Source organism: Centroberyx gerrardi, chromosome 23 (assembly GCF_048128805.1).
Source record: "Centroberyx gerrardi isolate f3 chromosome 23, fCenGer3.hap1.cur.20231027, whole genome shotgun sequence".
Lineage (NCBI taxonomy): Eukaryota > Metazoa > Chordata > Actinopteri > Beryciformes > Berycidae > Centroberyx > Centroberyx gerrardi.
The window spans coordinates 20,921,114-20,936,878 of record NC_136019.1 but is presented as its reverse complement, the minus strand read 5'-3'; the positions used below and the strand labels follow the sequence as shown (position 1 = coordinate 20,936,878).

At 42.3% G+C, this 15,765-nt stretch overlaps 2 protein-coding genes across 4 annotated transcripts in view; one reads left to right on the top strand and one right to left on the bottom strand.

Moving 5' to 3' along the window:
* Positions 1-286: 286 nt before the first annotated feature.
* Positions 287-8,820, bottom strand: men1 (multiple endocrine neoplasia I). Of its 2 annotated transcripts, none has more exons than XM_071926104.2 (10): positions 8,748-8,820; positions 6,972-7,462; positions 6,442-6,650; positions 5,313-5,441; positions 4,558-4,598; positions 4,311-4,398; positions 4,006-4,142; positions 2,707-2,851; positions 2,375-2,548; positions 287-1,694 (listed from the first exon to the last, which is right to left on the bottom strand). In XM_071926104.2, the coding sequence occupies exons 2-10, from the start codon at positions 7,405-7,407 to the stop codon at positions 1,161-1,163; spliced, it is 1,893 nt and encodes a 630-aa protein (XP_071782205.2). In that variant the 5' UTR covers positions 7,408-7,462; positions 8,748-8,820; the 3' UTR covers positions 287-1,160. The 2 variants fall into 2 exon arrangements, with proteins under 2 accessions (XP_071782205.2, XP_078137967.1); XM_078281841.1 differs by having other exon boundaries at positions 6,972-7,454; positions 8,748-8,798.
* A 1,251-nt stretch (positions 8,821-10,071) lies between these two features.
* rtn3 (reticulon 3) overlaps positions 10,072-15,765 on the top strand; it is a 29,228-nt gene continuing 23,534 nt past the window's right edge. For both annotated transcript variants that reach the window (XM_071926060.2, XM_071926058.2), the window contains exon 1: positions 10,072-10,344. In XM_071926060.2, coding sequence (XP_071782161.1) covers positions 10,254-10,344 — 91 coding nt within the window. In that variant the 5' untranslated portion in view covers positions 10,072-10,253. The remainder of the gene's footprint in view (positions 10,345-15,765) is intronic.

The window sequence follows — 15,765 nt, the reverse complement described above, 5'->3', positions numbered from 1 at the left end:
TTTAGTCCCAGTGATCCATATGGGCTTTTTAGTTGTTTAGTATTGAACTATATAGACTGTCTATACTGTACATGTGGAGATAGTAGTGGTGAAAGTGAAAACCAGGAATGCATTCCTATACATTCTCTAACTGAGATAATTTCAAGCCAATAGTAAAATTCCACTATTCTTCATTTTGCTGGGACATTTTTTGCAGTGTAAAGCCTCCACTTCAGTTCAAACACCTGTGAACCCAGTGCCTTACTGCCCCCCCTATGTGTGCTATACAAAAGTAGACTCCATCACATTACATTTTCGTCAGGTCTTTATTACTTGCAGATACAAAAAAAACAAACAAAAACACAAGTTATCAAGCAAATACAACGCAGCAGGGCCACCTAAAGTGGTTCCCTTTCAACAGTGCATGGTCTTTCTGGTCTTCTCTAATCATTAGAAATAGGCCTACCTCAGCTATTCTCCAAACTAAAGGCCACCTACATTAGAAAATAACAAAGGCAAAGTAAGGCAACATATAGCTAGCGAGAGATAAGCTGTCGATAGAGCAGAAGTGGACAATGTTACATGGTAACTATCCTAAATAAATCACTTCCAAAGGCTTCAGTCAACTGATGAGTGGAGGACAAACTGAATGGTTCAGAATGGTACAATGTGATATTTACACACTTAACACGTAAACAATGTATTCCAAGTGTCATGTTGCTGATAATCCCCATTACTTTGGCTTCCAGAACTTCAAAACATCCACTTACATGTCAATGAGAATTCAATAGTTAGTGTGCAATTGCCTGCCCATTTAAACCACAAATTAATCATGACTGAATGTTCACAATCAACCATGAATGAGGCAAAGGTACCCAGAAAATAATATCACGGTAATTATTGAATTACAAAGATGAAACGGCCATTACTTCAGTTCAAACTTGATATGTGATGTTCGACTCGACTCAAGATCATCTGTGCGAGGAAAATATATTGCGAGGAATTATGAGGCTTATGACTGAAAGGAACTTCTGGATGAAAACACTGGCAAAAACGTTCACAAACAAAAAGCGAGGTGGATGTGTTTTTTCGTGTGTCTGCGTTGCCTTTCACAGTACAACGGAACAATGTCCTACCAAAGTCTTAAACAACTCCTCCTATGACAATCACAAAAAAAAAGGCTAGAGCGATTTGCGCTGCCGCTTCATGAAGGACATGGAGTAATCCCCCGCCGGCGTGCTCTTCTGCCTCTTCATCTGTACCTGTGACTGGGCAGTGAGCTGCAGCTTGATGGCGCTGGAGTTCACCTTGGCCGCGCACAGCAGCTCCTTCATGCCCTTCATCTTTTCGCTCTGAAAGGCCACCACCGGGCCGGCGGCGGAGGAGGGGGGCGCCTGCTGCTGGGACGGGGGCGAGGACGACGGGTCTGGGCTGGGCGACTTGGCTTTTCCGTCGCCGTCTCCGGCCCGCAGGCCCTGGGAGGAGCGTCGGCGACCCCCGACCTCGCCAGCCTTCTTGGGCTGGGCTGGCGGCTGGGTGGGGGGCGAGGCGGAGGCTGGTGGAACGGGAGCAGAGGGGTGAGGGGGGCTCTGCTCGTCCAGCTTGGACTCCCTTCTGGGGCCTCGTCGGCGGCCCTCCCGCGGGTCGTCGCTCGACTGGTCGTCGTCGTCCTGGGACTCCGGCTCCTTGGTGATGATCGACACCTTCTGACGCACCTTTTGAAGCAGACGTGAATATGCAAGATGACCAGTATGAGAATGGAAGGTCAAAACACAGTAAGAACTCCTTTTCACTTTAACACTTCATTTGATAGGTATAGCATACAACACACTCATTAGCACTGCTCTTACCCAATCCTGTCATCACATCTTAAATACTGTACAGCCGTCTTAACCAGCAGAGTGAATCCACTCTGCTCCATCCATTACAGGTAGTGACTATTTTAGACATCCTAGGGTGTGAAAAACGTCACTAAACCCTGAGAGTCTGAAATCATTTCTATGCTGAGAGAAGAGCCTGTCTGATGAATGTCCCTGACCCCAGCAACCAGATTTTGTGGGGCAGGATTAAAAAATGACCTTCATACGCAAGAAGGGGGCAATCTGATCAAAACGTGACCTAATTTTTCGATATTAGCTGCCAAATGTTGAGTTGGAATAGGTGTGTCAGTCAACTCCTTTAAAAAGTCACTTTTCTTAGGCTTGCTTTTATTTGAATAGTCCAAATTTTGTTTTTATTGTTTCAATTAGTCTGTGTGTGTGCCTGTTTGTATTTAGTAGTACTCGATAAATAAAGGTTATTATAAATGTTATTATTCTGTTCAAATACCTTTGATGTAATGGTTGGTTGTAGCTGTTTTTGATGTTCAAAGGCAGAGCTATTCTGGGTTTCTCACCTGGGCATCAAAGCGGCTGAGAGACTGGACCAGGTAGGTGGCCCAGCCGACGTGCAGGACCGGCGTGGGACTGCCCTCCTCCCATTTGCAGATGCCGTCATAGAAGCGCAGCAGGTGGGCAAAGCATTCTGGGTCCTGGAGGGCTGAGAAGGCTGCAGCCTGCTTGGGCTGGTCCTGAGAGAGAGAGAGGGGGGTAGAGAGACAGAGAGAGACGATATAATCTATCAAACAGGTGAACGAGACTGACTGCAACCGATGTGATTTTTCAGGAGAGGCCAATAGGGGAGGGTGGGGTCAAAAGTTTCATCTGCTACAGTACTGGAATGGGTTACCTTGTCGGCTCCTTCGCCTCCCTCTCCCCCCTCCCCGGCACTTTCAGCGGCAGTGGCCGTCTCTTTCAGCAAGGTGGGGATAACGTCGTTGGCGATGTCGAAAAACTCTTTGTAGATCTCTTCGTCCTCACGGAAATAGTTATAGCTGGAGGGCGGAGCGGGGGCAAAAGAAGAGAAAAGACTGGTAATCATGGGCAGTGACGAAGCATGTTTCTTTCCATCTACTGAATAATTGCTCAACCAGCCATATCATAAATGCAGAGAGCATCAGATTAAGAGAATGCCGGACAGAAAGCCTGGCACCATCACCTTCTGTTTTAAGGTTTTGCCTGCTCAGAGGACCTGAGTGAGGACACAACAACTCTATGCAAGTCAGGGCCTGGCCAATGGGTGAACAGAGGAATTCTGGAACTGTGGGACCTACGACCTACGGCTTTAGTCAAAACCCTCGCAGCAGCTTTAGAACGCGCCATTACAACAGCCCAGACATACCGAGAAATGAACTTTGCTGCATATACTCTAAACAGAATCCACCGTTATGTATACACCGCACACCATTTCCCTTTTTCTCGATGCTGAGCAGAGGGCGAGCTGCAACTGAGGAACAATGGTGGGGACAGGAAAAGGAAGCTGATGGACGGGGAGGGAATGTGAGGGTTTCGCCTGGATTTTTCCCTGTCGTCTGGTCGGTCAGTGCTGGTATTTTTAGCTGTGGCTCGTGGAGAACATGAACAGTGTGTTTAAAGGGGAGGAGAGAGCGGGCCGCCTGTCCCCAGGAGGAGGAAAAGCCGAGGATGGAGAGCTGAAGGACGCTTCCTGGCCGAGCCTCGGGCAAACCACACCCTGCGCTACAAAACTGGGACTGTGCTTCACCGAGGTGGGAATATGACAGTCAGTCTTTCAGAAAAGAAAGTCATTACTCTACACAGTCTCAACCAGAGATAAATGCATGCATCATGTCACAGTTTAGGGAAGTAAATACAGGAAGCCTGATAAATGCACTTTGTCATCTTGCTGCTCGTTTGACAGCTCCAAGTGATAATATCAGTAATCAGAATCAGATGTGCATTCGCTGCCATCTTGTGTTAGTGTAGTGAAATAACAACTGAAGCTGGGGTTTATTTAAGAGAATATATAACAACACTGTTGCCTGAAAACCATCAGGGGTTCGATCCGTTCACTGTCAGTTGACTTGACTTTGAAGATTGCTACATAGATGCAATCAGAGCCTCTGGCCCCGCCCACAATCGGTCAGAATAAATCCGCACATGTGTGAACAAGCAGTCGGTGTTAACTCACTCCTGCATGACCTGAGCTGCCTCTGCCCAGGCCCTAAGTGCCTCCTGGACGTCCCGATGCCTGTAGTGGAAACCGGCCAGGTACATGAAGGGGTAGATGTGCTCGTTGTTGTAGTGCTTCTGAGCAGAACTCACAGCCTGGGAAAGAACAAATCAGCACAGAATAAAAATTAACATTATCTGACAATTTAGAAAAAACAGAGAGAAGAAACTTACTGAACTAAGCATTCATACCCAATTCGTAGCCAATCAATATTCACCAATTAAGCGTGGCATGACTTGGGGAATACTGTTGTACAGACTTACTTTGAGGTGGATTTTGAGGGGGTTCTCCTTGCCTGGGATGGGATCCTGGTCCTCAAGGTCTGCCAGAGTGCCCATGGCCATGGGATATCTAGAACACAATACAGAAGGAGGCTTAGGACTACAAAGAGACTGTATTGAATTAATTTCAGAAAGAATCAAATGTCCGACGACGACCTTATGGGCAGAGACAAACAAAGCACATTCTATCACACACATCTCATTCCTTACCAACTTCACAAACTCTCACCTGTCCAGGTCTCCTCGTTCATAGAGCAACCAGAGCAGTTTCTGTTTTACCATGCACAAAACAAAAGAAAGAAGAAGAAATCAAGAGATCAAGAGTGAGAAGAGACAGATCAGAAAAAAAACATCCCACAAAGACGTCCTAGTGCTGCAGGTTACAGGTCAGTGTCGATGATGTATTACACAGCTTCCATCATTCAAATATAACATTCATCCCATGCATTATTTCTTGGTGACTGATTATTGCGGTCAGCCCTGGTGTTTGTGTAAGACGATCTCTGTGGGTAAAACTGGATCGCTGCAGCAGCAAAATAGTATCAGGATACAGCAGAGGAAATTAGATTATAAATAAGAAAAGAGCAAATTGGCAGTATCAAATATAATGCAACCGCATGAATTCTCCTGAATATATCAAGAACATATTAAGTAGAAAAGCATGAGCGATAAGCATGAAAAAATGTGGATTACAACTTTATGAGGGTGTGCAAAATAAATTCAGTGAAAAATACCAAGAAAAGAAAAATGCATGAAAATGAATGCAAGTACACCAAAAATGAAAATGAGAAAAATGACAGATATATGCAATATATGACAAATAACAACCAATATGGGAATATGAGAAATATGTGAATTTACAGGTTATATACACAATGTGTAAAATACATAGCGTATTTACTTCATTCATTGCTTCTGCAAAGAGGGAAGAAAAAATAGATGTATATCACATTCTACTGTATGCTATGAGCGGTCAGTGTTCACCTGTTGCAGCTGTAGTAGCTCTGAGCTGTCAGTGTGCAGGTCCAGTGAGGGGTTGATGGCACAGACCATGAAGGCCACCTCCATGTTTCTGTTACATTTCATATAGGAGCCCTTCAGGTACAGCCAGCTCTGAGGGAAACACCAACACAGGCGGGCCGGGTAAATGGGTGATCAATGTTCATGCCTAAATCCCCCCGTTTTATTGCAGATTGGCTACGTTTGCCAGTTACCTCAGTCTCAGCCTAGATGCTGTTTCAAGGTAGACAGCTCAAGATGAGTGACAAGTGTTGGGGTTGGAACTTGAGGAGGGCGGGACTAACAATACACTTCCTGCCTCAATATGAAAGTTGCACCATGGCTGAATCTCATTTTTGAGCTTTTATGTTCCCTCCTCCGCACTCAGGGGAGGGGAATCACCTCAGTTCCACCATTATCCTCCCTCTAATTTCTTTATTTGAATTTCCCATAATTCTGTGCGAATTAAAACATATTATAATAATACAACCTAAACTTTTGAATATTTTCTTGACTGATGGCGAATATGGGTGGAGGCTAATGTAAATGATTTTAATCTTTACTCTTGAAGTATTTTATTCAAATTGCTGGATAAGTATATTTTATTCAAACACATGGCTGAATTGATTAATCGCAAAGATTCTTTTATATTGTTTCTTTATTCTTTATCTGTTAACCTATTCTATATTATTTTATGTTTGATCAGTGCAAAATAAAGAGAAGTTATATCTTCTAGCCCATGTTATGCAGCCTATTTTCTATTTCATTATCATGATTTTTCTTTTATTTGACTGAGGAATATTGTACAATGGTCAGAGCATAATTTGATTAAATAAATAAATGCAATTGATGCACTTATTCCAGTAATTGTTTTATAACTGGCCAATATGAGGTTGCATGAATAATTGTAAATTGAGTAATACTTACATCAGTACTTATATCGGCCGATCTACATAATAAAGTATCTGGCACTTGTATCAGTTCTGACAAACCTCTTGTATGTTTGGTTGCCATTTTGTAGTCTAAAGTTTGTATTATGTTTGAGCATTTCTTCAAGTGTTGAGAAAGCACTTCATAGCGTTTTATTATTTCAGAGAGACGAAGCGTGCCTCACCCTCTCGCTGACTCCCGCCGTGACTGTTTGTCCCCGTCGGTCCTCGTTGCCTTTCCCGTGCCAGGTAACCTCGGCCGTCTCCTCGCCGTTCTTGCCGAAGATCACCCAGGCGTGGTCCTCGGACAGAGCCAGGTGGACGTCCTTCAGCCCCAGCACCTGGCAGGCGGCCACCACCGCAAACGCCACGCCAGAGCTGTCCAGCTTCGTGCCTGGGTCAAATTTAAGAAATAAGGAGTTAAATAAATTTGACAACAACAATTGTAATGACTATCTACATCCAAGTATGGTTAGTAAGTTAGAATCCCATGATGGTCTAAATTCTGCTTCAGATGATTTTCAACCCTGACAAGAATAAAATATTTTGGAAAAAAATACTGAATTTTACAATTTCTTGGCATGAAAATTGTCAAACTTAAAGATATTGAATCAATCCAAATACGGAACCCTATAATCACAATAATCACTATCTACCACACCAAACAACTTGATGTCCTCAGCCATATTATATACTGTTATGTGTAATGCCGTACCAGTGATGAGGCTGAAGAGAGACTGGATGTGAGCCCGGTCCTTGAAGTAAGAGCGACTCAGACTGTTCCAGATGACGTCCGACACTTTCTTAACCAGTTCCCTGCTGGACCCTCCGGCGATCCGCCGGTACTGGGACAGGTCCACCGCCCCGCGGATCTGGGCCGTGAAGCGCTCGTGCAGTGCGGAGATCATCCCCAGCTCCACTGTGGGAAAGCAGGAGTTGGGACAGTCTGGCTCGAGCGGTTCGAACCGCACCCCGGGAACGTTTATGGGGATGACCCGGTTCACGGCCAGGAAGTGCTCGACAAATCCCAGGACTAAGGAAAGGAGGGCCAGGTCTGGCTCAGGTTTCCGGAGCTCAGCATCGAACAGCTGAACCACCCCGTCGATCCCCCGCAGGGGAAAGTGCTTCTTCTGGGCCGAATGCAGCCCCATATTGTTGACTGTCACTCAAAAGTCCAATGTATGGGTGTTCTCCTCACCTGCAGTGCTGAATGTTACAGACCAGTGAGCTCAATTTAAATATCATATTAGCCTTCATACATTTAATTCTGTCTTGTATGGAGAGGATGCCATACTACACTCCAGTTCAAAAATATGTTAATTTAACATTGCCTTCCTTATCAGCAAATGTTACATACCTTGTAAAATATGATGATGATATGGTTCCACTGATAAATTAAATTTATCTAATCCACCCAGAAGCTGTTATGTAAATAAAAGTCCAATCTTTAGAATTGACTTGTCCGTTATTACCACCATCTTCTTCCACAAAAACACATCATTCTGGGTGGTAGTGTACAGAAAAGTAGAAATTTAATTAATTTAACATCTGCCTGGTAGATCACATGTACGCCGAATTTACCAGTAGATCCTAACGACTTGTAAAAGGTCTTAAATCATGCTCTGCCACGTGTGAACTTTTGCCGATAAGCAAGGCAACATATAACTGTCAGATTTTTGAATGGACTTTGGCGTACCGTTATCTTTTCTATGAATAGAGGTATCGGGACTAACACACTTTCAGTTTAAATTCTCACCAAAAATCGATTCGTCCTCATCATGTGGACTACCTGATGTTAGAAAAATATCCACACACGTCCTCCTCTGAGACTTTGACCCACGACTAGGCTGCTCTTGTTGTGTAATGTTTGTTACATCAACAGCATTAACATGAACTGTCTGGCGCTTAGTGGGCGGGGCACTGCTACTGCTACTGCTACATACGCAGCTCTAAGGCGAAGATACAGATATTAGTTGTATAAGGTTTGGCGTAGCGATGAATACACTTAAATATAAACGCCACCTGAGAAATGGAAAGGGTATATCCATTTTGGGCATAAAGGCTGAAACATTTCGGCCAGGTCCTGCACACTCTCTGTGAGTGCATTTGTTAGCTAGCCTGGTTGGCTGACGTCGGCTAACTAGCTAACTTGACTAGCTAAGTGGGCTTGTTAAGGTTAGCTTGCTGAATGAGTAGAAGTACTGACTTGTAAATAATTCCAAGTCGTGAGATTTAATACTGAAATAGAATAGCTAGAAAATAAAGCAGGCACGGCAACAAACAAGCCAGCTGGCTGGGTAACGACTGTTGTCAGGGGTTAGCTAACAAGCTGCTAGTTAGCTTGTTGGGTAGCTAACCTTAACACTTTTGGATAACGTTAACCCGGCTAGCTCAACAAGTTTATGGAGTCTCAATATCAAACATTTATGAGTCATTCTAAGCTCTCAGCAGCATAAATTTTGACCAGTGTGTTAGATAGGATATTACATACCCGCTCTCTCACAGCCGCAGCCACATGTTTTTGTTTGTGTCCCCCTTCTTTTGCCGCGCAGTTCAGACAGCTCGAAAACCAGTTGGAGTACGTTGTAAGTGTATATATTTGCGTAATAGACCAGATTTCATAACAATACGTCGGTTGTGGTTGAACGCTAATAGGCCAATCTCCATTCGTTTTAGATCTACAACCCTGCGCTTACGCTTCCCTCACATGCATGTTGGGAAATGTAGTCCATCGGATATTTTGGTAAACATCCCCAGCAGAGGGCGGCATGGTAGCGTGACATTGATACATTGTTACAAAATGGAACAAAGGTAAACATTACATAATGGAAAACGGGCCACAGTAAAATTATTCAATTAAAAAAGATACATAAAAAAATAGAATCAGTGTAACTGACTTGTTACATCTTCATCATTATTCAACACAATTGAATTACTTTATTGATATGAATGTTTATCCCAAACAATAACGTTACTGCCAAAGCAGTATACAAAAATTACAAAATGTAAATGATCAAAACCAGCAAACGACAGTTTGCACATTCAAACCATATTGATCTACCAAATTATTTGGTTTGAAAACATGCAGGCTTCTACTATACAATAGTAGCCTATATAACTATCAATAAATGTATAGCCTACATTTCCAAATTAAACGTGTTAAATTTGTTCTTAAACCAAAAATATTGTCATTCTTTAAACATTAATACAACACGACGTTCTTTCAACATTTTTCAATAATGCTCCACTAAAACGTCGACTAGGGCCTTAATTGAGGATTGTTTTGGTAGCTGACACTAATTCTGAAAATAAAATGTCTGTCACTTTCCCCTCCAAATTAATTCAGTTCAAGCTGCCAATGATATAATAGTTGGTGATGTCAGAATAGTTGATGTAAGAAATACAAAATTCTACTTTTTCCAGAGTAGGTCAGGTGTTTGTGTTCAGGAATATCCCTTTAAGTAAGTGAACGTCAACCTCTTGCTGCCTTCAAGTGCTATCGGAAATATCTGAATTAAGAGTTGAGCCCTCATGAACAACCCAACAAAGTGATCATGCCCTTTGATTTCTATAAGAAAGCAGCAACCACCAAAAAATACCTTTATTTTATTACAGATCTATTTTGACTACTGTTATGACTGTTTCTGATCGAAAGCACTGGAACGCGCAGACAAGTCGTATTACCGAAGTTGGATATGGAAAGTTGGAGTTTAAGAGGAGACCATGGAGGCAGCATCACAGCGCGACATGTTTTTTTTCTCCTCCAGGGTCCGCCTTGTTTCTCTTGTTTCTCCCTCCATCGCTGGCTTGTCTCTCAGTGCTCGGACGTTGCGTGTTAAGGTGCAGAGCCGTGTAACGCTGCGTCCCGCTCTTGGGGAAATAGGAGGAAAGTCAGACGAAAAACACATTTTCAAAGGACAGGACAGGAGAATATCAAGTGTAACGACATCAATTTCATCGCCTTTGTGCAGTTTTTTGAAACTATAGTTTGAAAAAAATGGATCCAATGACTCAGTCCGCCCAGATATCATCGTCGCAGGGGTTTGCCGATGGACAGAATTCTGCTGCCAAAGACTCAAAGCTATCCGGTAAGTAATAGCGTAAGCTTTAATTAAATCGATAATCACTAATATACATGATACGTCTTTAAAGACGTCTTAATGTTTGAATATGTCTGCCTCATGTCAATCATCCGCGAGAGGCGACAATACAATGAAGAATTGTTCCCATTGTTACGCAAAAACTCCTTTCTTTTATTCAGTCTTTTTTTTGTAGCGTTTAGGACTTTCATGTAGTTGTTACTAGCCTACGTCGGTTAGTATGGGAGACACCTGTGGTGGTGAACTTGGACACACGGGTACCAGTCAGGCCTTGTGTAGCCTTAACCCCGACACATAACGTTCTCTTGTATGGAAAGAACGTCATGCCAAACTCCATTCAAAAGTCGGCCAGTTTAATGTTGCTTTTCATTATCGGCAAGGATACATACGTGGTAGAACATGACTTAGGACAATTTATGAATCCTCAGTGTCTTCTGGAAAATTCGGCCGACAAATGGTCAACCAAGCAGCAATAAATTCCCAACTTTTAGAAACGCACCACTGTGTTATTTGGCGGAAGAAGACTGTCAGAATAACAGGGAACCAATTAATAAAGTAAAATTTCATTTAAATAAATGCTGCTTAGTGTATTGGATGTATACCGAATTTAAGAGTGGATCCTACTGATTCAGAAAAAGTCTTAACGCATGCTGTGCGAGGTGTGTATGTTTTTCGATAAGCAATGAAACCTTAAATAACAAGATTTTGGAATACAGTGTGGCGTAACGGGACGTTATCGGGGCTACATGTTGCGGTGTTCTGCACTGCAGATGCATTGTTACTGGGCAACGGCCAATGAAGGGAGGACCTCTTAAAGGCGCGTTGCCCATTTTGTGTCGGTGTCTTAATGGCATACAACCCCAGAACAAAACCTCACGCCATAATTAGCTTCCCCACCGTCCGTTTTTTTCTGCGGACTAAATGCCGAGGAGTTCGATTATGTCTTCTTTTTTTTCCATTTTATCCAGGTTTACTGCAGTCTAAAGGAGTCTATTAAAACAAAGAGAGACACTGTTGTCTGCCAGGGCCTTATTGACAAGTTATTGTGTATTAGGGAGGGGCAGGGCGACCATCTGCGTTTGTACAGCTATCTGATGTAAACTCCATGGCTCAATCAGCCATTAGATGAGATCTATTTAAGATGTATTTTCAAAGCTTTATCATGTTATTTGAATGGATAACAAGCTTCATAGAATGCTGATTCATCCCATCATGGGCGTCAACTGGGCATGGCAAGGTGTGGCACATTCTGTACCTTAGCCTCAGGGAGTCCAAATTTGATCTTGTAGTTTTTCTAAGATCAAGCAAAAATCACTAGAAATCTATTGGGAAGCCGTGTCTAAAAAATCAATAGATACTAGTCATACCAGGGAGCATTAAGGACCAATGTTCTCTATTAGCTTATATTTTGCTGACCTACATCTAATGATTTATCACATTGACCAAATTATAATGTAAGTGCCTATGTCTAATAATTTATCACATTTACCAAATAATAGCTTGTCAGTCATTGCTCCACTTTTTAGTGCTGCTGGTTTAGAAGTTTTAGTGGTGATATTGGATGAAGGGACTTTGCCATAGTGAATAGTAGTGACCCCCTTGTATATGATGTTTGTATTAAATATCCCACAAGACAGGTGTCAGACAGTTGTAGCACAGGTATACCTCTTTAAAAGCTTCTGTCAAGAATTCGTTTTGGCATGCTAGAGCTGTAATTTCTAAGGCACGGTCCAGAAAACATGCTTGTGACAGTCATTTTATTGTCATGCCTGACAAAACTTGTCACAAAGAATGATTATGACAGGTTATGAACATTCTGTGACAGATAAACAGCCTGTGTCCTCCAGGACCCCTGGCCATTACAATACTGCTGAGTCACCTCAACACATCACTTGGACTTTAGTCATATGGGAAAGACTGTAGATATGAGATTCCTTCTAGAAAATACTGCTCACCTCAACTTTCAGATGGTAAATACTTTGGAACTCGTTTGGGTTTGGCAATGGACAGTTTTTCTAACTTTATGAATTCTGAGGAAATATCTGCAGTTCAGCATAGGGAATGATAGGCTTACATTTATTAAAAAACGCCGACAAAATTAATGGATTTTATCAATCAGTCATTTTGCGAGCTCTTACATTGCCATGCCAGGACACGACTACTTGCTGGATTTTTGGCTTGTGTTTGACATTGCAGTGCTTGGTTTGCTGTAAAAGATGGACTCAAATGTATCATCACTAAATTTATGTGTTAAGTGTGAAAAAGCTGATCAAGAGCAACCAAAGTCTGCAGAAAAGATGAATCATGGAGTTCTGACAGTCATTCTCATGTAACATGAATCCAGCATTAGGCTACTTTGCAGCCTCCAGAACAATCCATGAAACCAAATACATTAGCAGTGTGACAGGTAAGGGCAGGAAGAGTGTGTCATCACTACTGGTGTATTTTGCCATCTGCGGATGCCCAGTGAGCTACCAGATGGCCCGGCCTGCCTCTCCAGCTCCTTTCTGCAGCCGAGCCCAACACACTTGAGCGGCACAATGAGTGACACTAGCCACAAAGGAAGTGACACATTTCAAAATGAAGACCTAATTTCTGAAACTACATTGCACCAGATTTTCAGGGCCGGGTTAGCCTCGGAATCCATCTTTGTAATGCTGTTTCCAATGTCATACTTGTGTAATCTCAATTGCAGGAACTGTTTGGACACAATGTCTTTTGTACTAATAATGGTCTTAGGTAAGTCCTTGCAGTCAAGGAAAATGTTTCCTACATGTAAATGGCTGTGGTGCACACCCAGACATATTAGACTCAAACATTCTACAGCAAGCAGAAAGGTAGTTTTAATGCGTGATAATGGTTGAAATTCATTGAAGAGCCGGCACACAGGAGAATCACAACTGACATTTCAACAACAGTAACTTCTGTAGAGCTCGTAATAGCTCTAGGTTGTTGTCTTATCTGCTAGCTCTTCAGTAAATGTAAATTACTATTGAGTATTACAACTGGCTCTCAGCTCACCCTTCCTTCTAGAAATTCTAGTATTTGCATTATTCATAATGCTTAAGGCATCAAACCTCACCTTTCAGTTTGATCTATTACCTCTCTGAATGTTTGCATTTGCTTGCCTTTCTGTCCAACCATAGTTTCCATACGTAAACATGGACTTTGAAGAAGACAGAAAATGGCTTCTGTCGGGTTATCATTCATGATTATTGGTCATATAATTGCCAGTATTACAAGCCAGACTGTCTCACCAGGCCACTTCCCACCTCTTATCGAGGTTAAAGCCATAACCTCAGTACTTCTACTCAGTAACTGCTTGTCCACACTGTGAGCAACCTGGCTGAACGCTCTATTCTAACCGACAGTGGGCGGTGCGAGAGCCTCAGGTTGCATCAGTGCGGTGCTCTCCTGCAGATGTTTTGAATAGGAAAATCATATTGCATTTTATAACGTTACATCTTTTTGATGAGTTAATGTAGCTAGGTAGCAAGCTCCAATAGGTAGCATTAATTGGAAATAAACAGGAAAAATGACTTCAAGAGCTTATTCATTGATTCAAAAATTATGCTTGGAAGACAACTGGGGTCAAATACAAGTTGTTGAAAACTGGGAAGCTTTGAATGGCTGGAATCAACGTCCATTTTGCACTTGCCAGGCGGAACTATCGTTCACAAAATCACATCAGTAGGGAAACAAGGAGTCAGGAAAATCTGATTGGTTGTTGACAGCTGATGACCGTGAAAATTTCAGCCGTGGTCAACGTTTCTCAGCCGACAAGCTTGTTGAGCATCCGCACATCAGCTGAGTTTCTGTAGGAAATGAATGGACTTCCGGTGACTTGTTGATTGTGTTGCTCACAGCGTGAAACACGGTAACACTAGTTAACACAAATTGATCTCATAGGCTTGTGTCCTGTTGCAGGCCAAAGTGTAGGCTGGAGAGATTGGGCCTCATGCAAGAACCACTCGTACGCACAGATTCGTTCGTAAATCACTCGTACGAGCGATTTACGAGAACTTGCCGCATTCACCAATTTTCTCGTATTTAGAATTTTCTCTTAGGTACGAACAAAATTTACGAGTGGTCCAGACCTGTTGTACGAGTCACGTACAATCAACTTGCCGTTCTCCAAAGCAAAAAAAACTTTGTTGTTGACTAATGGATTGTATCTCTGTCACTTTGAAGAAATGTTGAGTTTGAATATATAAATGACTCTGTAAAGTAATGTATAATCATGTTGAGATTAACCAGTACAGTGGTTATAGTCATAGGAAAAATAGCAAGGGAGCACTGTTGGCTTTTTCAAAAGAAGGTAGTGCGTAATTTATTTTACCAGAGCCGCATAAAATCTCATAAGTAGGCTATCCATCTGGGTTACATAGTAGCCTATAAGTGCGCTCAATACAAAGACAAAACAAAAAACACTAATTTGCCAGGTTATTTGACAAACATTCAGATGAGACAAAGGCAAGGTTAGATTGTATTGGGGGAAATACATTATAGAGGGAGATAAATCTGATTTCTAGGCTATTTTACTCCAGCTGATAACGTTAATGTGGGTGCAAGTGAATCTAAACTTTAAAAAGAGAAATGGCTTTAGGTCTTACCAGGTTGAGGTGCAAGTCGCTGTCCAGGGCGACATCGCTGAACACCTGACAGCTATATCGCCAATTATGGCAGCTATAAGCCTATTCTTTCATCTGTCTGTGTAACGGAGAATTCCTCCTGGCCCTCCTGTTATAGTCATGGATCGCCTTGCTTTTTGCATCTAATTTCATGTCAAGCCATTTCTTTTTTTCTTTTTTATTTCTGTGACTGTGCCCTAACGACAAATCACTATAGTCCTATAATATTCCTATAATACTCCGATATGGACTTAGAGTGTCTGTGGTACTCAATAGTGAGTTTATACTGACCTTATCATGGTATTTTTGTCTTCTGTAGTATCACTATAATATTCCTATAGGGAATTAGCTTTGTTGGGATATTTATTTAGTATTCATCTAAAATGTATAGAAATACTATAGTTGATTTTCGTAAGGGAACGCACAACAGACAACACTGCATTAACAGCACAAGTTATTTTTAGTTAATTTACGATAAAAATACGAAAATGTTCTTGCATGAGGCCCAATGAGTTACAAGCAGGACTAGGCTAGATCATGTTTTTTTTTCTCTTGCCATATCCTTTTCAGCAGGGTGTGGTTAGCCTAATCCACTAGCATTCTAATAAATTAACAGGAGGCCAGTCGCTGTTATGGCTGTGCTACCTTCGATATATGCAAGAACATGGAGTTCTTTTTCCTTCTCTCTCTCCATTTATCCCACCAAGACCGCCTTCACCCCTCCCCATTCTTTGATGGAGCCGACTATAATCACTAAAGTCACCAAGGCAACCAGAGC

Bases quoted from the DNA above. Each gene is read 5' to 3' on its own strand.
- men1 (XM_071926104.2), bottom strand. From the start codon at position 7,407: ATGGGGCTGCATTCGGCCCAGAAGAAGCACTTTCCCCTGCGGGGGATC. The intron at 4,599-5,312 runs GTGAACACTGAC...ATGGTAAAACAG, and splicing joins AGCTACTACAGCTGCAACAG to AAACTGCTCTGGTTGCTCTA. The intron at 4,143-4,310 runs GTAAGTCTGTAC...GTTCTTTCCCAG, and splicing joins CCCTCAAAATCCACCTCAAA to GCTGTGAGTTCTGCTCAGAA.